Source organism: Penicillium samsonianum, assembly GCF_028829775.1.
Source record: "Penicillium samsonianum strain IBT 33392 chromosome Unknown utg000003l_segment0_segment0, whole genome shotgun sequence".
NCBI lineage: Eukaryota > Fungi > Ascomycota > Eurotiomycetes > Eurotiales > Aspergillaceae > Penicillium > Penicillium samsonianum.
In genome coordinates this window covers 4,378,711-4,405,830 of record NW_026643261.1, presented here as the reverse complement: position 1 = coordinate 4,405,830, position 27,120 = coordinate 4,378,711, and the positions used below count along the sequence as shown (strand labels likewise).

The 27,120-nt window shown below is 48.4% G+C and overlaps 12 protein-coding genes across 12 annotated transcripts; 7 read left to right on the top strand and 5 right to left on the bottom strand.

Annotated features, from left to right (window-relative positions):
* Window positions 1–193: 193 nt before the first annotated feature.
* N7471_005282 (uncharacterized protein) lies at window positions 194–1,822 on the top strand (the record flags this gene model as incomplete). Its single annotated transcript, XM_057278001.1, has 1 exon — window positions 194–1,822. One exon carries the CDS (start codon window positions 194–196, stop codon window positions 1,820–1,822), a length of 1,629 nt encoding a protein of 542 aa, XP_057137611.1.
* An 830-nt stretch (window positions 1,823–2,652) lies between these two features.
* N7471_005281 (isopenicillin N synthase family dioxygenase) lies at window positions 2,653–3,740 on the top strand (the record flags this gene model as incomplete). Its single annotated transcript, XM_057278000.1, has 3 exons — window positions 2,653–2,808; window positions 2,859–3,023; window positions 3,075–3,740. The coding sequence occupies 3 exons, from the start codon at window positions 2,653–2,655 to the stop codon at window positions 3,738–3,740; spliced, it is 987 nt and encodes a 328-aa protein (XP_057137610.1).
* A 574-nt stretch (window positions 3,741–4,314) lies between these two features.
* On the top strand, window positions 4,315–6,302 carry N7471_005280 (fungal specific transcription factor domain-containing protein; the record flags this gene model as incomplete). Its single annotated transcript, XM_057277999.1, has 3 exons — window positions 4,315–4,414; window positions 4,466–5,271; window positions 5,325–6,302. 3 exons carry the CDS (start codon window positions 4,315–4,317, stop codon window positions 6,300–6,302), a joined length of 1,884 nt encoding a protein of 627 aa, XP_057137609.1.
* Window positions 6,303–6,451: 149 nt separating this feature from the next.
* N7471_005279 (uncharacterized protein) lies at window positions 6,452–7,255 on the bottom strand (the record flags this gene model as incomplete). Its single annotated transcript, XM_057277998.1, has 1 exon — window positions 6,452–7,255. One exon carries the CDS (start codon window positions 7,253–7,255, stop codon window positions 6,452–6,454), a length of 804 nt encoding a protein of 267 aa, XP_057137608.1.
* A 2,187-nt stretch (window positions 7,256–9,442) lies between these two features.
* On the top strand, window positions 9,443–11,909 carry cat2 (bifunctional catalase-peroxidase Cat2; the record flags this gene model as incomplete). The annotated part of the gene is given in 5 exon segments (XM_057277997.1): window positions 9,443–9,511; window positions 9,605–9,927; window positions 9,992–10,029; window positions 10,091–10,972; window positions 10,989–11,909. 5 exon segments carry the CDS (start codon window positions 9,456–9,458, stop codon window positions 11,907–11,909), a joined length of 2,220 nt encoding a protein of 739 aa, XP_057137607.1. The 5' UTR covers window positions 9,443–9,455.
* A 411-nt stretch (window positions 11,910–12,320) lies between these two features.
* N7471_005277 (uncharacterized protein) lies at window positions 12,321–13,556 on the top strand (the record flags this gene model as incomplete). The annotated part of the gene is made up of 1 exon (XM_057277996.1): window positions 12,321–13,556. The coding sequence occupies one exon, from the start codon at window positions 12,321–12,323 to the stop codon at window positions 13,554–13,556; it is 1,236 nt and encodes a 411-aa protein (XP_057137606.1).
* A 981-nt stretch (window positions 13,557–14,537) lies between these two features.
* Window positions 14,538–15,608, top strand: N7471_005276 (uncharacterized protein; the record flags this gene model as incomplete). The annotated part of the gene is made up of 1 exon (XM_057277995.1): window positions 14,538–15,608. The coding sequence occupies one exon, from the start codon at window positions 14,538–14,540 to the stop codon at window positions 15,606–15,608; it is 1,071 nt and encodes a 356-aa protein (XP_057137605.1).
* Window positions 15,609–16,906: 1,298 nt separating this feature from the next.
* On the bottom strand, window positions 16,907–18,806 carry N7471_005275 (uncharacterized protein; the record flags this gene model as incomplete). The annotated part of the gene is made up of 8 exons (XM_057277994.1): window positions 16,907–17,107; window positions 17,182–17,589; window positions 17,640–18,009; window positions 18,059–18,217; window positions 18,274–18,330; window positions 18,390–18,457; window positions 18,514–18,607; window positions 18,661–18,806. 8 exons carry the CDS (start codon window positions 18,804–18,806, stop codon window positions 16,907–16,909), a joined length of 1,503 nt encoding a protein of 500 aa, XP_057137604.1.
* A 652-nt stretch (window positions 18,807–19,458) lies between these two features.
* Window positions 19,459–20,871, bottom strand: N7471_005274 (M20 family metallopeptidase; the record flags this gene model as incomplete). Its single annotated transcript, XM_057277993.1, has 4 exons — window positions 19,459–19,673; window positions 19,739–19,878; window positions 19,932–20,728; window positions 20,779–20,871. The coding sequence occupies 4 exons, from the start codon at window positions 20,869–20,871 to the stop codon at window positions 19,459–19,461; spliced, it is 1,245 nt and encodes a 414-aa protein (XP_057137603.1).
* Window positions 20,872–21,109: 238 nt separating this feature from the next.
* On the bottom strand, window positions 21,110–21,709 carry N7471_005273 (uncharacterized protein; the record flags this gene model as incomplete). Its single annotated transcript, XM_057277992.1, has 1 exon — window positions 21,110–21,709. The coding sequence occupies one exon, from the start codon at window positions 21,707–21,709 to the stop codon at window positions 21,110–21,112; it is 600 nt and encodes a 199-aa protein (XP_057137602.1).
* Window positions 21,710–22,352: 643 nt separating this feature from the next.
* Window positions 22,353–23,339, bottom strand: N7471_005272 (uncharacterized protein; the record flags this gene model as incomplete). The annotated part of the gene is made up of 1 exon (XM_057277991.1): window positions 22,353–23,339. The coding sequence occupies one exon, from the start codon at window positions 23,337–23,339 to the stop codon at window positions 22,353–22,355; it is 987 nt and encodes a 328-aa protein (XP_057137601.1).
* Window positions 23,340–25,301: 1,962 nt separating this feature from the next.
* Window positions 25,302–27,110, top strand: N7471_005271 (GMC family oxidoreductase; the record flags this gene model as incomplete). Its single annotated transcript, XM_057277990.1, has 3 exons — window positions 25,302–25,341; window positions 25,395–26,108; window positions 26,161–27,110. The coding sequence occupies 3 exons, from the start codon at window positions 25,302–25,304 to the stop codon at window positions 27,108–27,110; spliced, it is 1,704 nt and encodes a 567-aa protein (XP_057137600.1).
* Window positions 27,111–27,120: the final 10 nt, after the last annotated feature.

The window sequence follows — 27,120 nt, the reverse complement described above, 5'->3', positions numbered from 1 at the left end:
TTTCCATCCCTTTTCCTCCATTGTCCCTTAAACCCAATCTTCTTCTATCTGCTTTTTTGATTCGCAATAGCGCTTTACCTGTTGTGACCTCTCCTTCTCGAAATCTAAAACATCCGTCGGAATACCTTCAAGTCCAAACCACCTGTCAACCAACATCTGTGCCGGTGCCATCAATCTCCCCCGGGATTATGAGATGGCGTGCCCTTCCACAAAAGTCTTTGACGACTGGCTGAGGGACTTGTCGCAATGGCGTGAGAGGTGCCAGAGGTGGATTCGTCAGGAGTGGGAGAATAAATGCAACGACCCAGTTGAATGGAAAGAGGGCGATGTCCCTGGATGGAACCCAGGCACCGTGTCAAGCCAAAAAGAGCTGGCCTCCCTCCGTCACTGGAAAATTATGAATCCCCCTGACCGTGCCTCTGTTAAAGCAGAAGTGGCTATAAAGGTCAAGGAGCGCCAGTGGAACCCCAAGAACGTCCGCCTGTCGGATGCAGGCGTCATCTATGCCCTTTTGATCTTGCCCGCGGATTATCGCATCCGACACCTACCCTATGACTTTGATGACCAAGGGGATGTACGCAAAGAACGAGTCCCGAAAGCACCCACTGTTGCCTTCTACCAGAACAACCAGCGGACGCTTGTCGCGTGGAAAGGTGTCTATGTCTTCACAGGGGGATACAATGATGCTGGATGGTTGCTGGCCGACAATTACCCTGCCGGAGCACCATTTTTCCAAACTGGCCTGGTGATCGCATCATCTCATGTGAAGACATTTGATACCCTCAATGTCCAGTTGACCGAATACGAGCCAAGAAAGATCTTCCTCCGCGATTCTGATCTTATGGAGAATCTATGGAAACGTGCATATCACTTGTACGGGATCTCACTCAGGGGTTGCAGCGATGCTTCAGGATATTGTCTTGTGCTTGTAGGGCAGAACATATCTGGATACCAGAAGATGGGTCTTCTCTTTGGCTTCAATATCCTGATTGGTCCCGGCGCCGACCCCAACAATGCAAATGAAGCAATTCAACAATACCAATGGCCTTCCACGGCCTGTAAGAACAAGTTATCTCCAGATGCCGAGTTCAAACGACAAACCAATGATTTCGTCAACTTCATTGGAATCAAGTGGGGGCAATTGCCAATTCGCAGAAAGATCATTGAAGACAACACAACCTGCCACAAGCGCAAAAGGCCAGACAGTGGTAATGAAACCCAAGATTTCCTCCGATTTCCATCGCACTCATCATCGACTGGCACGGAAACGGTCAATGAGAGAAACCCGGACCGACCAGTTCAGGATTCCTACGACTTGCTTACTTTCAAGACACTTTGGGCCGAGCTGGCAGCCATCGAATCGCCCCCTAGATACTGGGAGCTATTCACGGCAGTCGGTACAATGGAGACCATGCATCAAAGGTGGCGTCACAATCGCATTGCTGTTAAAATGGTCCAACATGATATCTCACCATCTGATGCCACTATTATCCGCAACCTTATGCAAACCCTGAGCCCAATGCTGAACTTTTTGATTCTGGGTATTGAGGTGGACGAAGATCGCATTGCCCTTGAAAATGCTTTGAGCTACAATTTAGCCATGGTCTTGTTTCAGCAGCAGGTCGATGTTCTTGAGGAGGGCAATGTTAAACAAGCCTACATGAACTTTTCCTCCTACTTTCAGGCAGTTGCCCTCCGCAGGCTCGACAGTCCTCAGCCATTCATTAAGTTGGAACAGCCAGAGGAAACAGACAGTGGTCTCCGCAGCCAAGACCCTCGACAGTCCATCGAGACCCAAGGGATGGACTTGTCGCCGTCGTAGCCAAGTTTCCCACGCGTCATGCAGCAAGCTCCGATTGTACGTGGATACCAGCACCAGGTCAATATTGAGGAACAATCCTTTTCGACGTAGAAAAAGTGACAGAAATGGAAGCAAATGTTTTACAACCCCTTGTGCCTTGACATGTCCAATAATTGTTATGTCAGTGGTTGTTTTATAGCATATCATTGAATTCAACCCTTCACTTGTCCCAATAACTACACGTAGATTGTAATCTCCCGTTCAAATTGCTTCAATATCCCATACATCGATATATTATGTCACAGTCGAAGATCAGAGAATGGTCGCAAATTATGAGAACCGAGAGCATGAGCGCGGAAATTCTGAAAAAGAAATGTGAAACACTTCTACACTTCTACAGCCCCCGAGATAAAGTGACATCTGTCATCACTTTCCTATCTCTACTTGATAACATAAAAACAAAGCCAAAAAAAAGTAAATAGGAAGGTGATCCACTACGGCTGTTTCCTCATTGGAAGACGCGTTGGGGTAATCTTGGCGTGCGCTACGCTACCATTTTCGGAACGAACGCCTTTTGGGACTTTTGCTTCGGATCATGAAAGATGAAGATAGGATGGAAGGTAATCCATAGTTTAAAGATCTGTGTGGTCATACATCCAATATTACCTTCCAAGTGAAGTTTTTCTCTACGATCTGCAATCGTAGGTCCCCATCCATGATCGAATATATATAGTCGAGTGTAGTATGGCTTTCTTTTTCTTAAATCTTCATCACCCAGAACTCGAAAGCTGATTGAACCCCTGTATCGGACGATAATTCCGAGCAAATCCCCCGAAACAACATCCACAATCATGTCGCAAGCTCTTGATCTATCCCTGTTGAAGGGGTCTCTTGAGGAAAGAGATGCGGTTTCGGCAGCCCTACTAGAAACACTCAAAACGCGCGGGGTGGCCAAGCTAAAGAACCATGGGCTCCCAGAAGATCTGATTGCCAAAATGTTTGACTATGTAAGTTGGCTCAAACGAGGGATTGGACATCCACTAACTGTCTTTACCAGACCCGTCGATTCTTCTCTCTTTCACTAGAGGATAAGATGACCGCCAAACATCCGCCAGAGGCAAACCCCAACCGTGGATACAGCTATGTTGGCCAGGAATCAGTCTCTTCCATTAGTGGTTATGACAAAGGCCTCCCCCAAGGGGCCTCAGTTCGGGATATTAAGGTAGGCGCTTCCTGCATGATCCGCCGTGGACATCCATTCTAATGAGAACAGGAAACCCTCGATATGGGCTCCCCGCACGACAGCCTTGTGGACAACATTTGGGTAGCCGATGAGAAACTACCCGGCTTCCGCAAATTCATGGAGGATTTCTATGAAAGCTGCTTCAAGGTCGAGTTGGAGATTCTCGACGCCTTGGCTAAGGCCCTTGATATCTCGGCACCAGATCTCAAACTACTACACAACAAGGCCGAAAATGAATTCCGCCTACTTCATTATCCAGCTGTGCCAGCATCTGAGCTAGAAGATGGAACCGCCACGCGCATTGCAGAGCATACAGACTTTGGCACGATTACCATGCTGTTTCAAGATTCCACTGGTGGTTTACAGGTCGAAGACCAGCAAAATCTGGGGACCTTCCATGATGTCGTGTCAGGGGGCAAATCGGAGATCATTCTGAACATCGGCGACTCGCTCCAGCGCCTGACCAATGATACATTCATGGCTGCATGTCACCGGGTAACCTATCCGCCCACCGTCAAAGTGGGCTCTGATGTGATTATTCCCGAACGCTATTCTGTTGCCTATTTTGCGAAGCCGAACCGTATCGCTTCCTTGTTTCCCCTAAAGAAGTTCATCACGCCTGCTACTCCGTGCAAATATGAGGATATTACGGCTTGGGACTACAACAATCTGCGAATCGCCAAGTTGTTCTCCTAAACAGTCGTCCGATCAAGATATGGCGTCTAGTCATACATGTATTTTTGTGCTCATGTTACTCTTTAGATTGGAATATTGTCATCAAATCTCAAACAGATGTGTATAGGCAATTTTGTAGCACAATTTATCTCTTTTCGAGTGAACGTGTTAGTGCGCCTTGGATGTGTAGTTTAGACTTCGACGCAGTGACTATTGTTTGACGTCTATACTATTTATTTAATACAATGTTAGAAGACGATTATCAAGACTCACCGTTGGTATCCGAAAAGAGGGGAAATAATCCAACAGGCAAGAAGTTCCGAGCCCTCGATATTCGGTCTCCCAGATCCAACTATTGATTTTTGCGACTCAGAGGATTGTACTTGGATGTGAATGCAGACCTGGATTTGATGATTGTTTATCAATCCTAGTAGTATGTATATAAAAATTAGTGCCTTGTCACTCGGTTATTCCAGGTAGTTGATGTCTGCCATATCGATATCGGAACCACATTCCCATTTGGGCTCCGTCCCCAACGGAGACTCAGAGTCCTGTATCAGAACCACACCGTCCCCGATGCACATCAACCCTCAAGATGCAAGGAATCGTACAGTTAACGTTTATTCACGACAAAGAGGATATTCGATGGTTGAATGCAGGAAATGCGGCGAGGCACCGCCACTCGATCTTCACAGGTCCGCCTTTTATGCAACTCCCATCGGCTATATTCTGACAATGTTTGGCAGATGTCGAACGTCGAGACATGACCCTTGAGATCGTCTCTTCTGTGCCCGATCGGAATCCCGACCAAGCAATTGTTGATCTAGAAAAATTCGAGTTGAATACCAGTTACTCAAAACCATCCTCCCTTTTTCGGGGACCTTTTGGTGCTTTCAGATGCTCACCACCGCTCCCGCTTGACCCATCACCTTCCGATAGAGACGAGCTACCGCTTTCATCCAATGACTGGTTTGAGCAGTTTGAGGAGCTGCCAATAGATGAAGATTTCAACCAGACTTTGTTCAGTCTGGATGCCCTAGATGCTCTGAATGCAGATGACGGTGACGATTTGACGCTAGAAGAGCCGAGTATACAGCCACTTCAGAGTATCGGGACGAACTTCCACGAGCCGAGTCTACAAGCACAGCTGAGTCCATACTTATCCGTGGGCAATATCGAGGGCTGGAGTCTCCTATCTCATTATAAAGACCGAATCATCCCATTGATCTCTCCTTTGCGCCGTGGAAAAGAGACACCTTGGATGAGTCTGGTAATACCATGCGCAATGGCAACTTTGGCAGACCTGATGATGAGTGGGTCTTCCAACCATGCACGGCTTGCCCTATTAAATGCCGTATGGAGCACAAGCGCCTTTCACTTGGGAAATAATTCAGTGGGTTGCCTTGAGCAATGGACAGTCTCGGGAGGGATGTACTTGAAACGGGCCCAATATCACTTCCAACGATGCATGGAGGAAAGCTGTATGTCGGCGACGAAGATGAGCAAATATAAGGAGATTCTCATGGCAATGCTGAGTCTTTCAAATATCTTTGTATGTCATCAACGTGTATTCACTGTACACAGCTAACATCCTCCCTAATACAGATGATAAAAGGAGACCCAGAAATGCGCCGCGCTTATCTCGTCCAAACAGAGAAACTCATTTGTGTGAAGGGACTCAGCCAACCGGCGCTGTCAGCCAACAAAAGAGCATTGCACCACTGTTATGCTTATATGCGCATTATGGCTGAGACAACATGCATTGCTGATAGATTGAGCATCAAGCCGGCCGGGACAAGCGGTACTTTGAACGAAAGCACAGCATACGGAGGAGACTTCCGTGTTTACCCCAATCAAATCTTTTCGACGACCACAATGAGCATGGAAAAGGATCCGGGGATGGCCCAGCGTGACCTTCACCTGGCGATACCCGGTCGATGGAGCTCGACGTTGTTTCCCACACTGTACGGAATCGATGAAATATTTCTCATGTTACTGTCCCAAGTGATCCGCCTTGCCAACGAGCGAGATTTGTCAATGATGTCTGATGCAGCTGAAGGTAGTCTCAGTCTCAAAGAATTTTGGACTCGAGCAAAGGGTCTGGAAAGGGCTATCGATCATTTGCTATCCACTGCGAACCCAAGTTGTGCTCAACATTATGATGGAGCCCTTCCAGTAGTCATGACTGCGACAGCTCAAGCGATGTACACGGCCTTATCAATTTTCTTCCATCGCCGAATATATGAAATTGATCCTATAATGCTTCAGGGCAATGTCGCTGCAATTCGGGGCTACCTAATCCAAATCCAACAAGAGGAAGGCGATCATAAGGATAGTAACAATGCTGCTCTGATCTGGCCGGCTTTTATCACTGCTTGTGAGGCTGTTAGTCCCGAGTTACAGGTGTTCTTCTCCTTGTGGTTTGATAATTGCGCTCGGACGACAGCCTTGGTTCATGCATCGGTCGCTAAACAGATATTTGAGACAATATGGACCAAAAGGCGCGATGTGAGCCTCTGTGGAGGAACATTTAGCTGGCCAGATATTTTGCGGGATGGGGAAATTAAGTTTATGTGCATATGACGAGTTACCAATAAGAAGACATAAGATGTTACAAAAGAAACATGATTGGATTCAGACGAGTATTTGCGAGCTCTTGTTGTCAAACTTCAGGCAACGGTGGAACAAAGCCACAGATACAAAGCACCGTCGCTCAAACAAAAAGTAAAAACTCAGACTTGGACGATGCGACCGGCCACCACAGTTTGGAGGAAATGGAGGTAGAATTCCCAGTAGATTGCCTGCGACTCCTTGCGCTGGATGGTTTGGATCGCACCAGCAAACTTGGTCAGACCTTCGAAGAAACTAATCGCATTGTAAGCCGCAAACCAATTCTCGTAGGTGCCAACTCTCCAAACAATACGGAACTGGTCAGAAAGCTCGGGATAATCTTTGGCCAGAATAGAATACTCTGGGACCTCGATTTTGGAGATACCACTGAGGTTGGATGGCAAGGTCGGCAAATTGCCGATAAGGATGTTGACATCTTCATCCGAGAGAGAGATTGCGGGCTTCCAAATTGGATCCAGACGGAGAAGCGCGCATCGGAGGGCAGTTTCATCGTTGGCGGAAAGCGAAAAGATCTCGTAAAATTCGGAGGGTAAAGCCGGCAACATAAGAATAGCTTCGGAAGATCGTTCGATCAAGTTCGGGACGACAGCCGCCAGTTCTTCAGGCAACCGAGGAAGCACAGCACGAAGCCCGGAAATGTGATTCGACTTGATATAAGTCTTGACAAGAGCGGAGGCGAGTGGGTTTTTGGCAAATGAGGAGTGCAGACTAGCCAGCGTGACTATGGCCATTACCAGGTTAAGCTGGTCGGAAGGTGCGCCGCAAGCAGCAAGCTTCTTCCACAAGTCGGCATAACGCTGGGAAGCTTCGGGTGTCATGCGAAGCCCCATATTGATGACAGAAATAACTTCGCGGAAAGGAAGTTTGGTGGGAAGGCCCCTCTGGCCAGTTTCGTTGGCGGCCATGGTACTAGGCGATAAAGGATTGGAATGAGGTGGTCGGAAGCAGTGAATGGAGATGATGATATGAAAGAGAGAGGAGAAAAAGGAAGAACAACAACAGAGGCTTGAGGTGAATAAATAGGTCCCCGGCACAGATCAGATCAATGGCATCGCCGCGGCGACGATGTCATCACATACATAGGTACCTTCCTAACAACCACGATCTGATCGCAATGCCTCATTGGCCGGTGGGCGCGATCAAACGTTAGCCGCGCAAGAGGGATCGATCCTAACGCCTGATTGGCCGGCAGGTTTGATCAAATGCTGGCTGCGATATGGATCTCGTGTTGATATCATAGTAGGCAACGTATGACTTCCCAGTCTGACTAGGTCGCTATGTCTCACGTTGATCACATGGTATGTTAATGACCGGGCATGTGGGGGTGAGTTCTCGTATGGGAGGATTAGTACCAGGCCGATTTCTTTCTGTGTCCTCTTGTCCCGGAGTCATTGGCGGTATATTATGTAGGTTATCGCTGCTGAAATGTTCAAGGCATTGGGCTTTTTGTGAAGCATCATGCTGTTAGTTTCGCTTTGTGATGGGCCATTGTTCAAACAAGCATCCAGCTTAGGAATTCAAATGTTAGCAGGATATCTCAATCTCAAAGCGTTTTTCTCCCCACTTACTCGGTATCACACTGTCCAATACTATGATATCATGACAAAACATGGAGCCTGGTGAGAAGTTCCAAGATGATTCATTGAAATCGATAAATAACCGATTAGGCAGTTGATGTATGGAAGCATCAATAGCTTCATCCTCCAAATTCTTGCTCAATAACTTCGACCTGAAAGCTTCAGATGCAATATCCAATGACTTAGTCAAAGTATCAGTTTGGTTTTGTGCAGTTTCATGGCTCGATGGCAGCCAGCATGCCAATGGAGAGGTATGCTGGAAGTACCGCTAGACCATAGCAAAAACGCAAAGGATCTGTTCATGGACGGCCTAGGGAGGCTATATTCTTCGTCTGGCCACACATTTCGTTGGCATAGGCAGAGCGCGGTGTAGTTGATGCAATGTGACCATAGTAGACCTACTACCTGAGCAAGTTAGTAACAGCACACCAAAAAATTCGATAATGGATTCACCGATCTCAGTTCATCAAAGCGGGTGTGAGCTTTGTGATACGCACCATAAGTATCAACTTCTGCACGAAGTTTGAGGGTGGACATGTTGGCCAAGTGTTGTGAGCCACGGCTGTCGACTGTGAAGATGGAAAAATATCCATGGATCTTCCCGAGAGATTGAGCCGTAAACCATGAAGCCCATCGAAGTCATGGCGCGTAGGAAGTCCATTCAGGAAACATTGGTAGTTCCAAGGTTCAAACTAAAGCTAGGAGCCGCTAGTCCATATCTGGCTAGCGTCCGCGAAGCTATACCACACCGCCCTGTTTGGTTCGGATAAACCCTAATCCGGGCATTTATCCGGACCAGCGGACTATTATTTAACCAAGCAGTGGCAGAGGAAATCATGTTCAATACATATACGTAGGTATGTACTACCTAGATTGAGGGAAAATATGTGGTATGAATCTTGTATCTTTTATAGTTTTAACATAGGCATGGCATACAAAATATACGGAGGACTTAATGTTTCAGTATAGGAGTACTCCGGAGTAGGAAGGAGTACATAGGTCATCCACGGGTAGACCTCGGGATGGTCGCACGATTTCAAAGTCCAAGGCCCAGCCGCGGGGCTATTCTTAGTCAGATCCGACGGCCAGAACCCTGTAGAGAGTGTACAATTCAACATTCCTCATATACCCCCTACAAATAATGTCCATGGCTCTAGAAATGGCTATTTTGTCAGCGCATCATATATTGAAGGCGAACACCGGAAGCTAGCGCGTCTCGGCGGATTCCGCCAATGAATCATTGATATCTTCGTGAAGCCCCCCCATTATGATTTCCCCGCACGCCCCGGATCTTTTGCTGTGTGGCCAATGATAAAGTAAAGAAATACAAATTGGCGTCATCTTTTTTTATATCTTTCCCTTTAAACTAGCATAGCATGGAAACATGCCCCAAATACAGAAGCTGCTTAATACACGACCCGTCATTGGGTCCACAGGTTGTACCATTTAAACTGCGGGGGTGTCCTCTTCCCAACATTTTTTCCTTTTCTTCATATTCCCTATTTTATTTACCATAACAAATTGCATCATGAGTGAATGTCCTGTTGCCCACAAGAAGAGCAATGTTGCTGGCCATGGCACCCGGTACGGACCCTAGTTCTCCTGCAATCCTACCTCGGCACATTTTATATGCCCCTTGGCACCGTTATGGTTCGAAATACTGATTTTATGCTCCAGCAACACTGACTGGTGGCCTAATGCCTTGAAGCTGGGTATTCTCCGCCAACATACCGATGCCACCAACCCTCAAAACAAGGACTTTGATTATGCCGCTGCTTTTAAGACCCTCGATTACTGGGGCCTCAAGAAGGACCTCCACGCCCTTATGACCGACTCTCAAGAGTTCTGGCCCGCTGACTTTGGTCATTATGGTGGTCTGTTCATCCGAATGGCTTGGCATAGCTCTGGAACATATCGAGTCTTTGATGGACGCGGTGGTGGTGGCCAGGGCCAGCAGCGTTTTGCACCATTGAACTCTTGGCCCGATAACGTCTCCCTTGGTAGGTTTTCATTAATAATTAAGGTGGCATATTTATCATGCTGATATGTATCTTCTATTTCCAGATAAAGCACGCCGACTGCTTTGGCCCATCAAACAGAAGGTGAGTGCTATACTTCTACTTATATACTTCGAGTTTTCTTCATACTAATTCCAGTACCTAGTACGGCTCCAAAATCTCATGGGCAGATCTTCTGCTTCTAACTGGCAACGTTGCCTTGGAATCTATGGGTTTCAAGACAATGGGATTTGCTGGAGGTCGTCCCGACGTCTGGGAAGCCGATGAGTCGGTGTACTGGGGAAGTGAGAACGCCTGGTTTACTAATGATGCCCGTTATGAGGCCGAGACCGCCGAGGAGAAGGCTAAGCAGAGCGATATCAAGACTCGTGATCCCGAGGACCCGCTGGCCGCCGTCGTCATGGGTTTGATTTATGTCAACCCTGAAGGTCCTGATAAGAACCCGGACCCTGTCGCTGCTGCCAGAGATATCCGTATCACATTCGGTCGTATGGCTATGAATGACGAAGAGACCGTCGCCTTGATTGCTGGTGGTCACACTTTCGGAAAGACACACGGTGCTGCCCCTGCTGATAATGTCGGAAAGGAGCCCGAAGCTGCCGGCATTGAGTCGCAGGGCTTGGGATGGCACAACAAGCACGGCTCCGGAGTAGGCCCCCATGCTATCACTAGTGGATTGGAGGTGACCTGGACAAGTACTCCTACCAAGTGGAGTAACACCTTCTTGGAATATCTGTTCAAGTACGACTGGGAGTTGACTAAGAGTCCTGCTGGGGGTAACCAGTGGGTCGCCAAGAATGCAGATGATCTCATTCCCGATGCCTTTGACGCAAGCAAGAAGCACAAGCCTAAGATGCTGACCACCGATCTTTCTCTGCGCCGAGACCCCGCCTACGAGAAGATCGCCCGTCGTTTCCTTGAGCACCCTGATCAGCTTGCCGATGCATTCGCCCGTGCGTGGTTCAAGCTGCTGCACCGTGACATGGGCCCTCGTGCTCGCTGGCTGGGCCCTGAGATCCCTGAGGAGGTCTCTCTCTGGGGAGGATCCCATCCCTGCCCCCACATACGCTCCGATTGATAATGGCGACATCGTTGCCCTGAAGAATGAGATTCTCTCAGCTGGCATTGAGCCCACCAAGTTGATTGCCACTGCCTGGGCATCGGCTTCTACCTTCCGCGGTGGTGATAAGCGTGGAGGCGCCAACGGTGCCCACATCCGCCTCGCCCCCCAGAAGGACTGGGATGTCAACAACCCAGCCCAGTTGCAAGAAGTTCTTAGTCTGTTGGAGAACATTCAAAGCCGCTTCAACAAGGCCCAGAACGGCGAAAAGCGCGTCTCAGTGGCTGATCTGATTGTGCTTGCTGGATCTGCCGCCCTTGAAAGATCCGCGGGTATTCCCGTTCCCTTCACCCCTGGCCGCAACGATGCAACCCAGGAGCAGACAGATGTCGAGTCATTCGGCTGGCTCCGGCCCTTTGCCGATGGTTTCCGCAACTACGGCAACTCGACTCGCCGTGTCCGCACCGAGCAGCTCCTCATCGACAAGGCGCAGCAGCTGACCCTCTCCGCCCCTGAATTGACCGTTCTCGTTGGTGGTCTGCGTTCTCTGAACGCCAACTGGGATGGCTCAAACTACGGTGTCTTCACCTCCCGCCCTGGCCAGCTGAGCAACGACTTCTTCGTCAACTTGCTCGACATGGGCACTGTCTGGAAGCCAACCGACGCTGACAGTGAGAAGTTTGAAGGTGTTGACCGCAAGACTGGCGCTAAGAAGTGGTCTGCGACTCGTGTTGACCTGATCTTCGGTCACCATGCTGAGCTCCGTGCTCTTTCTGAGCTGTACGGTAGCGCCGATGCCCAAGATAAGTTTAAGAAGGACTTTGTTGCTGCCTGGGACAAGGTTATGAATTTGGACCGTTATGATATCCCCTGTTTCCCTGCGACCGGTCGTCCTCGCCTGTGAACAATTTTTCAAGTACTATATCATCTTCTCTAGGTAGTGTTATTTAGCTGAATCATTCAAATACAAAATTGTATGCGAAAGATCTCCCGTTGCTCAGAGTTGCCCTGTTCCACTGCCATACCATGCCCTGGTTCCTTGATTTCCAGCCACGGGCCTACCCAGATAGAGAGTTGAGTCCGAAATTATTTGACTAATAAGATAATATCATATATCCGATTCAAAGGTGGTTACCTGCATTGACAAACCGGTATATTCCGCGAAAAGCAGCAATTGCCCGTTATGTCCGAATTGTGCGAATGCGACCGCCCAAGTTGACCAGCTTGTTACACCTAATATTGAAGTCCAGACTGCGAATGGTTGGACAGAGAAATTGTTTCCTCTCCTAACCTTCTCCTGAATTATCTCTACAGAATGGCTTTGAAAGTCCTCATTTGTGGAGGAGGTGTCGCTGGTCCAACCTTGGCCTACTGGCTCGCCCGAATTGGTCACCAAGTTGTTATTGTCGAACGTTTCCCAGTGCTGCGAGCTACAGGTGCCCAGATCGATCTCCGCGGACAAGGCATTGAGGCTGTCAAACGCATGGGTCTCATCGACGCCGTTCGCAAAAAGCTCGTTGACGAAAAAGGCGTCTCCCTCGTTGACGCTAAGGGCAATGTCAAGGCAACCATCCTTGCCAACAAGTCTGGAAAAGGCGCACAGTCTCTGACATCCGAGTACGAGATCATGCGTGGGGATCTCGTGCGCATACTCTACGACGCAACAAAAGACAAGGTGAAATATATCTTCGGGAAAACGGTGGATGGCTTCACGGAAAATGACCGAGGGGTAGTAGCCTACTTTTCAGATGGCTCTTCGGACACATTCGATCTATTTGTTGGAGCAGACGGGCAGGGCTCGCACATTCGAAGGCACATTCTACCCCCTGGTGTTCCGGATAAATATCACCAGCTCGGAGTACACCTGGCCTACTGGTTTGTCCCACGGATTGAGACCGACGGCAATATGTGCACGTCATACCTCATCCCAGGCGGCCGAATGATAATGTCCAGAAGCCATAATAAAACCGAAACCCAGGTCTACTTCATGATTAGATCCGACTCTGAGGAACTACGAACTATCCCGAAGGCTTCAGTTGGGCAGCAAAAGCATTTTTGGGCCCAAAGTTTTCGCGATTCAGGGTGGCAGGCCGATCGCTTTATTGAAGGGATGCATACTACAGAGAACTGGTTTTGTCAGAATGTCGTCCAAATCAGGACAGATACCTGGCACTCCGGTCGGGTCGTCCTTCTCGGTGATGCGGCACACCGCCCTTCTCCCTTGAGTGGCATGGGGACAAGCAGTAGTCTGGTTGGGGCATATGTCCTGGCTGGAGAGCTTGCTCGCAGTAAAGATCTACCCCAAGCATTCCAAAATTACTCCCAGATGATGCGACCATTTATCAACCAGGTTCAACAGCTCAATATTGGGTGGATCCGATGGGCAGTCCCCAACTCGCAGTGGGAAATTTCGCTTGTTCATCTCGTTGTAGAACTGGCTTGTTTCCTTCGCATACCGCAGCTGATATCACGGTTTTCAGGCGATGGGTATGGAGATTGGAAACTCCCCAATTACCCGGAACTGGAAGTTGATCGGGAAGAAATTCAATGAGAATCAGGAGATGACATTTGATACATGAAGATTTAAGATTACATGTCCAAAATAAGGGGTATCTAAATACATCCATGGATGGCTTGGCGGTATCCGATCTATTAACGTATGCTCCTCCATCCATCTACATCCTACGGTAGCATTTAGCGCTTGAACTTTTTGGATAAGTTCGACGTATCACCCTTCACCGATCTGAATCTGTTGGATGTCGGAGCGGTGAATCTATATATATTTCTTTTCTGTGCGAGTAATATGTGGCCAAAACTTGATTAGGAAAGTACTACGCTTTGACCACTCCTTGTCCCTTAGAAGAGTTACGAGTCCAAATGCCAAGCCTCAACGTCAACATCAATCCATTCCCTTTCTTTTCTTTCTACTCCGAACTCCATATATCTTCAGCTCAATCATCATTACCAATGCCCAAATTCATCATTTCAAGGTCTGGGCTCCCATTGCGGAGCGCCACTAGCGAAAAAATGAGATCAGTGCACAAATTCTGGCTGGGTTTCTTTGTTTGAGATGCCGAGAATCCCTGTTTGGCGCGCCGATAGCCTCTCGACACTTGACCTTTTGTTTGCCGTGTCCAATGAGCTCTCCAACCAACCTGATTAAGGGGGAGGGGAAACTGGGGTTTTTCTGGTTTCCTCATATTCCGCGATTGTTGCTACCAATAGCCGAATTGGAATTCCACTTCGATCATTGATTGTCTAATGAACCGGAACATCTGCCCTAGATCCCCGTGTGCTAGCATCATAGACCGCATTTGCCGGTTTTTTCTCTCATTTATTCGACGGGGCTCGACACCAACAGTCAACCTTATTCCGTCCCACCCCGTGGCCTAAGATGAGGCGCCCAAGGCGAGTCTCCATTATCATCGTATATGTCAGCCAGGTGGGACCTGCGTCCGAGCTGTGATTCAATATATCCTTTTTCTTTTCCCACCGGCTGGTGTATCTGCATGGCCCAACCCATTCTCACGCCATGGATACCTCTATGAGCAACCTCCCTCCGGGGGTGGGCGACCTTTTATTTGCCAACTTTGTAATCGTCCAGGTCATAGCTATGTTCTCGATCGGAGCGTGGAACTCATTGGAAGTTGTGATCGGCATATTCGAGACGTTCAAACGGTATCGTGGGCTATACTTCTGGAGTATGCAAATTGCCGCCTGGGGAATATTGTTACATGGCATACCAGCTCAAATTCGCTACCTGCAGAAAGCCCCTGCCCTTTCCATGTCAGTCCCGTTTATCGTGGGCTGGATCTGCATGGTGACCGGACAAGCGCTAGTGCTGTATTCAAGACTGCACCTCGTTGTGGCCGACATCCGCCATGTACGATGGGTACTATGGATGATTATAGCCAATTTTTTCATTCTCCACATTCCCATGGCAGTCCTCTTTTTTCTCAACGTTGATGATATGCCGTTCAGCCGCGTAGCGGCAATCTACGACCGTTTCCAGGCAACAGCATTCGCCACCCAAGACACAATAATTTGTGCCATCTACGTCCGCGAAGCACTCCGAGCGCTCAAACCCGTCTTCGAATTCAAAGGCCCCCAAGGGCGCAGAATCATCTACCGAATCCTCTTCGTTAATATCTTCGGGATCCTGCTCAACGTATGTATCCTTGTCGCCGAATACAAATTCCACTACATCGTCATCAGCTTCAGGACAGTCGCCTACAGCATCAAGCTGAAGCTCGAATTCCACGCCCTCACGCAGCTCCGCGATCTGACATGCACTTACTCTTGCGCTTTATGCCGAGGGGTTAGTGGCAACCCTCGCAGTTCAAGTGACATCAATCTCTTCGACATGCTGGCCAATAATCCTCCGTCGCAGGATATCGAGGCGCAGGCTCGCTCCAGTGCTTCGGAGACAGTGAGCTCGGGGCCGCATTCAGCCCGCAGCGGCACATACAATTTCCACCAGGCACTGCGCCAGACAATGTCGACTGTGAACTCTGTTGAGTCAGAAGCAAGTGCTCGGCCTCAGATGCACTCGTCGGATACGCAGTCTACGATTGAAATGACATTGCTCGAGCGCCCGAAGTGAAAGCAGATGTTGATAACTTTGAGGGACATGATTTTGCATGCATGATTGTACTTACTTCAAGATGAACTTCGACTATGTACAGTCGAATCATCACTGGGCGGCCACCCTTTTTTTGCTTTATACCCTTGTCGCTATACTTATTGTTATGTGTGTTGATTTTATTAATGTCTGTGTTTTGAAAAGTTTGTACACATTCATATAACATCGATTGAATTGCTGTATAGCCTCCATTTCTTTAGGACGACATTGGAATGTACAGCACAGCATCACGTAGTTACGGGGTGACAAAATATTAGCATGAACGTGAATGGGATATATATTTTCCTGAATGAAATCACGAGAAACGCCTAGATTAAGAAAACCCACAGGCCCAGCACGTGTGACCGGGCATACTTCTGCATATGGAAAACGGTTCATGCATATAACAAAGAAACTCGCCATGGCTATAAAAGCTATAAAAGCTATGACCGCCTCATGAATGTCTGATAGGAAGGATTGTTCGAAAGAGGGGGGAAATGATGTCACTGCCCGCGGAGGTGCAGAACGTGGGCACAGGAAGTGGATAATGGACAGGAAAAATGGATGAATTGCGCGATAAGGTGACAGAAGTCGATGGCTGAATGCCTAACCGGACACGGGTGGCTGCTTCTCTTTGTTTTTGAACCTTCGAACCGTTTAGTAAGAGGCGAACCAACCGCCGTCCTCCCATTTCCCAGACCTATAGGCATTTTCAGTTTGAGGGATTGGGTTTGTCAATCCAGAGAACAGTCGTGGATGATTTTTAACATCGCGAATAAAAAGGGTTTATCACCTAACCATCGAACCATGTGTCGATGTAGTTCTCTCGTTTCTCATGTAAAGACACCTCCGCGGTCATTGTGTATCGCTTTATTGATGAGCGCCACTTCCATGGTCTTTGACAGATTCTAAATGACTGAAGCAGCAGTGGTATCGACCGACACTATCGACCGAATGGGGAAAACTCAGTCGGTAGCATCAAACCCCGTTCTAGGTTCCTGATGGCCCTTGTTATGTATAACCCACTGTGACCAATCCCTCGGCTGTGGACATATTTATACTAGCTCGGACGAGTTCAAATGAGCGGGAATTGCAAAAATCTCCCAACAAGACCACTGAAAAACGAGCTGGATACCGTAGGGATGCTACATATGGACGATTTTTGAATTCTAGGAGAAGTAACTCTCTTATACCTTGGATACGACTTGGAAACTGCTATGTTTAACTTCTGAAACTTGCTAGCTGAACAGCATTATATTGGCATGATCTCAGTTTCCCATCTAAAGAAGATACCGGAAACTCTCAATCTCGCGATCAGTCTTGTTCGATAGCTCATCCTGTAACTCAGCCCCCACCGTCATCTGCTCAGGCGAACCATACAGCCTGTCTCGTCGACGGTTCTCCCATGTGTAGTAGGAATATAAGCATAGAAGGAAGAAAAGGCTCAAAACCAAGCCTGACATAGAAGCTTGAATTCCAGTCTATAGTAAACGGCCGTGACGTTAGTTTGATATTTTGGAATAGAAATTGTAGCAGGAATAAAATGGCCACTTACATGGTACGATGGCTCCTCCGAGGTGAGGAAAAATTGAGGGCCCACGATATTTCCAACACAGTATGCGATAAAAAGCAACGAACTCACGACGCTTTTCTTCGAAAATCCGGCCACATTAGATGTAACGATACTCAATGAGATGGGAAGGTTGATCGCGTAGACAACAGCTAACGTCAATCCAACCATTCGCCCAACTTGATTGTCGGGGTCAAGCTTCCAGATTAGGATCAGGCCCACAATAGAGATGACTGTGTTGAGACACATTCCTAATATACGGGAAGATGGAATAAAGGTCGCGGTGATTGAGGTAATCAGCAAAAACACGATTTGGGCGGCGCCCTGAGGCATTTGCATAATAAGGGCCTTAAGATCAGTGAACCCGAACCCGGCAGTGATAATCGATGTAAACTAAAGCAGCGTAAGCTTTGAGCTCTGTTGATAAACAGGTAAATACTCACGCTAGTAAGTCCACCGTTGGCCAGGTTCGAGGTGAAAGAGTTGACAACCAGAAGCCACGTCTGGGGGTCTTTTATGGCCTCGAGTGCCTGTGACCACTTGAACACGCCGGTATCCATGACTCCGGTCTTGTTACTTAATGTTCGCTGCACAGCAATAGCACGCTCATTGGGCTTCAAAAATATCGCCTTGGAAGGCGAGTCCGGCAGCAAGGCAAACAATACAAGACCATAAGTTGAAGTGATGGCGCCGAGAATAAGGAACAAGAGTTTCCAGTGGGAAATGACTGTCGTGTTAACAGTGCCAATACCGTAGGCAATCACTCCACCAATGAGTACAGCAATACAGTTTCCGAAGAACCAGGCAGATTGTCTGGAGCTTGTCAGTACGTCCTAGGTCCACCCAAATTTGGAAGACTTACCGTAGAGGCTGTTCCTCCCGTTTATAAAACATTCCCGTGAGCAAGGTGAATCCTGGCGCAATGGCCGCCTCGCCTGCTCCTAGGAAGAAACGGACGGTCATAAGTCCACTCCAACTAGAGCAAGCTGCATGACACATTAGGATCCCACCCCAAAGGAAGCTGGTATGGTCAGTCTCATCGTTGGCGCTAAGGATCCTCCAGTGGGGAAAACCTACGCTGAGACTCCGATATATTTTCCAATAGGAAGTCGGACCATAATATATGAACTAGGCCTGTTGTCGAATCAGTATTCATGATGAGAGGTAGAGGTAGAGGGGATTTGAATACATACCAACTCCAGGCAAAGTATCCAAAATAGAAGATCGCAGATGCCCATGAATATTCTGATCCTTTCAAGTTCTATAGCCTTTCGTCAACATGTATCCATCGACTAACACCTGTATATGAATAAATACCAAATCTTGTCGTAAATTAAACAGTGTCGCCTGGCTCAGTGCGAGCTTGTCGAGGAATTGGAGGAAATATGCGATTCCCATCAACGGGACCAGACTTCCTTGGATCAGATACATGCACACATAGGTATAATCTGCCAGAATACTCACATGAGATCAAGCTTCCACAACACTTTCCGTTCCTCCTTAGTCGTTGGTTGCATAGCGAGTACTTGGCCAAGATCGAGGTCCCGGCCAGGCGACTCACCCCCTCCCTTCATGTCCTTCTCATCTAGGCTGGTGTCGTGAGGTTGCATCTTGAAAATGATACAAGTTCAAATCCACTAGATGAGGCATATTCAGTGCCTTCTTATTCAAAAACCCACGAAGCCGGTATCGCTCTCGACTACTTCATCAGAAAGTCTGCCGAGCAAACTTCGCTTGAACTTGCTAGTCCTATGCCCGGTGGTTTTCCGCGGTGGGCCTTATCCTATCTTTAAGAGGAAGTTAAAATGCCTCAACCAATTGAAAAGCATGGTTTGGTTTTAAGATTGTTATCAGAATTTCCCCGCGATGCCAATTCCAGAGAACAGGCGAGCGTGCTAATCGCTCGGCACCCCACTTCCCATAATCCGGTGTCAGTCAATTAAAATCCGGGGGTTTGCAGTCAGGACAGTGCCAATCTGGGGGGAGCATCCACTTCCCCCTCAGCGGATGCTAAGCACGGCAATTGAGTCCGTTGTCGATCATCGGTATCTGCCATAGGGGCCCAAGCGATGTGGTTATGTATGAACACGAGGCGTTCGAGATGCGCTAAGAGTACCGCTCTATTCCGCGACAATTGCCAATCTTCTTTGTACAGATAGGGAAAGTTGTTCAATGACGATTTGTCATACGCTTGCACTTCAATTTCGGAAGGTCTCTGATGAAACATGAGAGAACGCTAAATCCAGCCTATTATTTACAATTCTAAACCTTCTCAAAGTCCGAGTTGATGGCAGTGGCGAAACTTTCATCGACTAAAGCTCTGCACGCCACCACGGCCATTCCAGCTGCACAGTGCAAACTACGCTTGAACCCTTCTTCAGATCCAGCCCCGGCGGTAAATTGTGGCGTATGGTTGACACCATCAGCGTGAATATAGAATCCACCGTGGAAGCCAGGTACTTCATATGAGACGTTGCCTATATTGGAGTGAATAGTCAGCCTCTGGCTACACCTGCGGACTGTAATGAACTTCAACACTCACCCATATCAGTTGATCCTCCGCTAAGACCACCCACCTGCCCTGCAGCATCGAAAATGGTGCTGTGGCCCATAGCGGTCATAGCAGAGACGTAGCTGTCACAAATAGGCTTATTGATTTTCATGTCTTTATAGGAGGCCTCCCTAGAAAATGGGTTAGCGAAGCGTATCAGAATGGAACATGGCCAATGTCATACCATTCGTATTCCACCGTGCAGCCAGTAGCAATCGCAGCAGCCTCAAAGCATTTGAGCACTTTCTCAGTCAATGGTTTCAGCGTTTTTGCAGTCTCTGATCGAATATAGTATTCAACCGTCGTAGAGGCAGGAATAACATTCGGTCTATCTCCACCTCGCGAAATAACCCCATGAATCTTTTGCGTAGGCAAGATCTGCTGTCGGAGCATGGAAATATTGACATAGGCAGACACCACAGCATCTAGAGCATTGATGCCCTCCCACGGAGCAGCCGAAGCATGCGCCGGTTTACCAGTAAACGTCACCTGAACCTTGTCATTCGCAAGATACATCCCGGTGCAGGAACTCGAGCTGATAAGACCCGGGGCGCCGGACAGCACCGGGAATGGATGGACCATGAAGCATGCGTCCACATCTTTGTATGCTCCCGCGTTGATGAGCAGGAGCTTTCCACCACCACCCTCCTCGGCAGGAGTCCCCAGCAGCCGAACTGAATACCCAATTCCATCGGAGTACAAAGTACTCATTGCCTCGCAGGTAGCTAGGAAGGCCGCAATCGAACTTGTAGCGATCAGATTATGTCCACATGCATGTCCCATGCCTGGAAGGGCATCGTATTCTGCATTGAAAGCAACGGTACGCCCACCCTCGCCACGGCTATAGATCACCTCGAGTGCCGTCTCAACCCCATAAGCCTTTCTATGAACCTCGTATCCAGCTCCGAGCGACTCGAAAAACTCGCAGATATTGTCGTGGGCGTTATACTCCTTGAATGCCAGCTCGGGGTTGGACCAGATCTATCGAACGTTAATAAAAGTATGGTGTGCTTGCCAAATATGATACACACCTTTTGATTGATCTCACTGAGCTTGGATTCATACTTATCCAAGGCCCCACAGACCTTGTGGATGATCTCTGCTTGTCCCTGTACTGGCAACATTTTGTTGAATCGCAAAATGAATCCGAATTGTTCAAAAATTTTGGCACTGGGCAATGCAATTTTAAAAGAAAAACAGCCAAGAAAGGAACCCCGTGCCGAACAATACCTCCGAAGATAAGACATCCAAGACACATCCCAAGTGGGGGTGCGGGGATTCTTGGAGGATTCCGCAGTGGAGAAGCAAAGCACGTCCATCCATGAATCTCATTTTATTATGCAATCTACACTCCATCGCCCACTAAGATCCGGAATAACCGGACCCGGAAAACAGACTTGCAGAATGGGCCTGAATAGGTCTCTGATCCAAAAAGATCCGCATCTCAACAATCTGCAGATCCGACTCGTCTCGACCTTCCAGATCGAGCACATTGAACTCACGGACTCGGACTGCGAACTGGTCAGAGTCCTCTCTGAATGTTGTTTCAGATGTCGCTTCAAACATGACCGTGCGCTTCATTTGTATGTTCCCTGCTAGCGGGGAATAGAGCTGTCCTTTTTGGGCGGTTTCTTGGTCTGGGGCGGTCCTGCTATACGATGTCTGGACAGGGCCTATGTCCCTCCCAAGGTCTATATCCCAGGCGAGATGAACATGGTGGTGGAGTTTGCAGATGTGACGGCTGCGCACTTCTAGGAGAGGGACTGCCTGGCTTGCGGCTGTTGGTGGATCACTGCCAATAAGTATGGGAGCGCTGCGTGTGAAGAAAGGCCTGATTGGAGTTTCGTCGGGAGTGATGGAGTCTAGTGCTGGTAGGAATCGTTGGAGAAATTTGAGACCTGGTGAAGCTGTGGCAGGGATGGACTCGTAGGGGCCGTGGTGGATCGAGACGGTGCTTTCCATGCTGCATCGACTACGAAAGAAACACTTTTCGTAGTTCTAAATCTTTTTCAACTAGTTTTGGTCTCTGATGGTATGTCATGGCGACGTAATATTGTCATTGAAGTAGTTACATCATGCGGCTGAAAATCAACAACTTGGGTGTCAATAGACGGGATTAAATTATTATTGCCAATGCAAATGTGGCACATATGAACAACCTACCCCTATGGTGGATCTGGCGGAATTCCGCACAGTGGTTTAGTTGAACCAAATGGTATATTGTACAGTCAGCACGAACCGACAGCAAGACTTTTCGAATCTCGCGCTGGGATGCAGGCATCGATGGGCATCAGATTGTTGACGCGCCGAAAGAGCTGCGCAATCTTTTTCGTTGCGCGAGCGAGATGGAACCAGGGGATTCGGATTCCAATGAGCGGGATTGTGGTTTGTTTTTTGGAAGACTTGTTCAGGCGAGCTTCTTGTGAGGAGCGGATGAAGCAGCATGTAAAATCGCATCCATTACTCCTGAAAGTCTGCAACATATGCGATGCGCAGAAACCTGGTTGGGAGAGTAAACAACCAAAATAATGTTGCTTGTGCCCGTGAAGGATTATTTAGACCTTTGGTCTAAGTGATAGAAAGATTCATGACCACCAGTCCAACCTCAAGATGGATGCAGGCTATTGTCGGTCGACCGGGTAGACGGACGAATTCTGCGCTCGGAAATGGGCAAGCTCTCCACAGATATTGTATTCCAGCCTCTCCGTACCCCCGGTCGCGATTCCCGAGGGGCTGCATGAGTGATGTCCGATGTAATCTGGGAAGGATCCACGAAGCCAGGGTATTCTTCGTGCTCCAGCGAAGTGGGTTGCGATCGAGAACTCTGCACAAGATCGACTAGCTTCCCGAGCACAGCGAACTCGAGCTTCAACTTGATACTGTAGACCATGGACTTCAACGTGGTCTGCAGCGAGTAAAACCCGAGGTATTCCACAAGGAGTAAACAAATATCGAGCAATATGATGACGAAATTGATGGCCAGCAACTCATACATGATTCTGGACCGCCGTTGGTCCTTGTCCGGCATCATTCTGAGCAGCTTCACGGTCTCGACAATGTAAATTCCCGAGATGACAATCTCTTGGGCACAGAACCAGGCCAGTTGCATGCGCTCCATGACATTGTATCCGCGAATCACTGACGGAGTTGCAACGAATGCGGTACAGAAGGTAAGAACGGTGGTTGGTATCAAGAGAATGATCGCGTCGATGATAATCAGCCAAAGAACAAACCGAAGCACTTTGTTGCTATGGACCACCAAATGAAGGCGAGAGTATAGGACCAGCGATTGACCTGGGACCATGACGTAGAAGCCAATAGTGGAGATAGTCAAAGAGAGCCATAATGGCGCTAGAGAAAAGAACACCAGCAAATAGCCAACGGCGTGAGGGATGACTCCGAGAGTTACCGAGAGCAGAAGCGTCCAAAAGTAGAGTCCCCGATAATGAGTAAAAGTCAAAAATAACAATATGAGCAATTCAATGGCGTTGTACAATGCGATGGAGGTGAAGACAATCATCAATGTCCGCACTGCCACATTATTGTCGTGGTACCCATGTAATCCGTCGGGGGATTGTGATAGGTTTGTCATGGTCGCTAACTCAACCAGCCTGGCTGGGATATATATTCAATGTTGGTATTGGAAAGACCGTAGGAGGGATATTTCATGCCCCGCGTGAGAACGCCGGTACACTTTGCTTGAATTGTAGCAGCTCCTTAGCCATGATAGTTGTGCTAGTCCAAGCAAATCATTTGCGCCAATGGGGTGTATACTGGTTCAAAGGTATCGAGGTTTGGGTCGCTAATCGGACAAAAATGGGGGGGTTGCGGGAGGAGATTGAGATCGGTGTGAGGATCTGATCGCAAGTCCGTTTGCCGAAGAATGCGGATGTAACTTTGGAGGTTCTGAGGAGGGTGATTAGGTCAAAGACTCAAGGTAGGAATCGAAGCCAATTGAACGTCTAACAATGCAGTTAGTTATATTGTAATAGTGAAAATTGTTGAGTCGAGGAGAAAAGAAAACTGCCGGGCTATCCCCAGCCTATTTGCCCCCATGCCAAGCTAAGCCGAGAAAGGGAACCCTTGGAACCGCCACACGTGAACTTTGCTCCTTTTTTTTTCCGATTTTAGCGACTGGGAATTAATACGGAGTAGAACCAGATGATCTTTTCCATTACAAATTTCAACCTTGGTCTATTCTCGTATAGCACGATTTTAACCCAAAGTCGAACTTTTAAGGTGACTAGAGTGGCGGTGGCTAAAGTGGCTAAAGTGGCTAAAGTGGCGACGGTACCTACCTTGGCAGATGCAACCTTCTAGTTATAACTATTCCACATACTCCCACAACCCCATTGAAAAAGAAACAAGATGTCTCAAAATTAAATTGCCGAGGTGAATCTTCACCTTCTTGCGCTAACCTCCGGGTGGGGAATATGTTCTCGCTTACAATTGGTCAGTTGGTTTGCGGAGAATCCAGACCCAAAAACAACATGGGAACCGTGCGCGTTCGTCCCTATGGTCTCATGACCTTGGGGACTTCCCAAACCATGTTGATCCCTCATCAATCGGCATGAAAATATGTCCCGTATGCGTACGGAGTATGCGTATGCGTCTTCGGCCCGTGTCCAAGATCTCCCCGTTGCAGATCTGGCCGCACAGGCCATGCGAGCGACTGGTCACTCTGGGGTGTATCATGATAGTCGCAGTAGAGAATACGGGGAATTGTCCTGATCAATAGCGCCGTTACAGCTTTGAAACATATTTCTGACCTATAATTTTTCCGCTCTGCCCTCAGCTCTGGAGCGAAACGTCCTAGCTTCAGAAAATCGATATCCTGCACTAGTCTTCCCTGATCACAGTGTAGATCCCCATCAGCTTGAATCTTATTCTTTTCCATGTTCAGGTTTCTTACAACACTGTCGACTAAATTCCAGCGACGTGGAATCGGCAAGCAACGGGCCTTGCTGTGGGCACTTCGCGAAAATGTAAGTGTTAAAAGGTACTGGACACTATGAGGTTCAATACCATGGATTTAAACCCGGTGGTTACCACTCGAGCCATGCTGTACGATAAATTGTGGCTTTAAATCCCCTTATTTATGGATACCATATCGAAGCTTTGCTCTGGCGTGCCACTAATGAATTAGCCTCAATTTGGGTATGTATTTCTTCGCCATAGGATCTTCATGCATAATCCCTGCAATTTTGAGCTGACTACGACGCTTCCTAGCTTCAAATGTCCATTTAGCCGTGTCATGAATAAACAAATACAATATCCTGTGAATATTGCAGTCAAATCAACGCTATCCTTCTTCCACCCATAATTGATCCCTAGTGGGGGTGCACATACCTGACGACCCCACCTATTATTGGGCACCTACAGGTGTACAACCCGTCATTGTTAGTGTGTTGGCAGTAATGCGCCAGGCAAGGAGGGGTATTCAGCTGGCACGGGACATGCGACAAAGAAAATGTGATATATATTTGACGCCGTTCCCCTGGCCCTAACTAATTTCTTCGCAAATTGCCCTTGACGCTAAAAGACTACCTTCAATATGGAATTTGCAAACCATTACGACTTTGTCATTGTAGGAGGTAATCATGCACCAGACACACATGTAGTCTCCCATGCTTATCACTTAAAGCAGGTGGTCCAGCTGGTTGCGCCCTGGCGGCGGGGCTCGCCAAATCAGCCCAAAGACCTCAAGTTCTACTTCTTGAAGCAGGTGGGCGCAATGATGATAAAGCTTTGCGAGTAGACGGAAAGCGTTGGACGACATTCATGGATGGAAGCCTGAATTGGGGGTACAAGACCACACCTCAGGAACATTGCAATGGGCGCGAGCTCGACTATTCCCGTGGAAAGGGTCTGGGAGGTGGCTCGGCAATCAACTTCGGGGTCTATACTGTAGGCGCGCGGGACGACTATAATGAGTGGGCATCTGTGGTGGACGACAATACCTTCGGATGGAAGCAGATGCAGACCCGCTTCAAGAATTTGGAGACATTCAATGGCAGTTTCGCACTCTCGGAGAATCAGAAATATGCCAGTTATGTTGCTTCGGACCACGGCAATTCGGGCGCCCTGCATGTCGGGTATGCCGACGACTGGGAAAGGGACTTGTCACTCTCACTAGATGCGTTTGAAGCGGCTGGACACAAGCTCAACCTGGATCACAACTCGGGTAATCCCCTTGGCATGGCCGCCACTATCAACTCTGCTTGCAAGGGAAAGCGTACCACGGCTGTTGACTTGCTTTCGGATGCCCCTGATAATCTTGTAGTTGTCACAGACAGCCCAGTACAGCGGATTTTGTTACAGGGCAAAAAGGCTGTTGGGGTACAGACTCAGGGCAAGCAGTGTATGTCTTCTTCTGAACTTTTACCATGCACTTCATCTGATGTAGATTACAGACTTCGCCTCCCGGGATGTGATTATCTCTGCAGGCTCACTCGACACCCCGAAGATCCTAATGCATTCTGGAATCGGACCAGCTGCAGACCTCGAGAAGTTCAACATTCCAGTAGTCAACGATCTCCCCGCTATTGGCCAGGGGCTCCGAGACCACTACTTTGTTCCTCTGATTCTCGCGCGTAACCCGGAGACAAATGACCGCAATTCGTTCTTCCAAGATCCCGCCTCCATGGAAAGTGCAATGAAACAGTGGGAAGACAACAGTACCGGTCTGTGGACCCGATACGGCTGCCAGATCGGCTGTGGTTGGTTCAAATCAGACCGCATCACCTCGACGCCCGAATTCAAAGCACTTCCAGCATCCGTACAAGAATTCATGAACCGCGAAACCATTCCCCACTACGAGATAATCACCCACATGCCCATCCACTTCATGATGCCCGATATGTTCAAAGATTACAGCTATGTTGGTCTCGCGGCATTCATGATGAACGAGCAATCCCGCGGCGAAGTACGCCTGCAGTCTTCCGACCCAGGTATCCCGCTACTGTTTAACCCTCGATTCCTCGATGATCCCTTCGATCGTCGTACCTGTGTCGAGATATATCGACACCTGCTGGAAGTTAGTAGACAGGAGTCTTTTGCGAAGGACACTGTCGGCACGCTCATCGGGCCTGCGTCTGATTCCGACGAGGACATCCTCCAGTTCTGGAAAGACTACCTCTCTTCTAGCTGGCACATGACCGGCACAGTGAAGATGGGCAAGGCTGATGCCAGCGACGCAGCTGTTGACACGCATTTCCGCGTGCGGGGCATGGAGAACCTCCGCGTTGCTGATATGAGTGTTGTTCCTGTTCTCACTAACAACCACACGCAGGCTACAGCTTACGTGACTGGTGTTACTTGTACTGATGTTCTTATCAAGGAATACGGACTTGATGAACAGTAAATGCTAAATA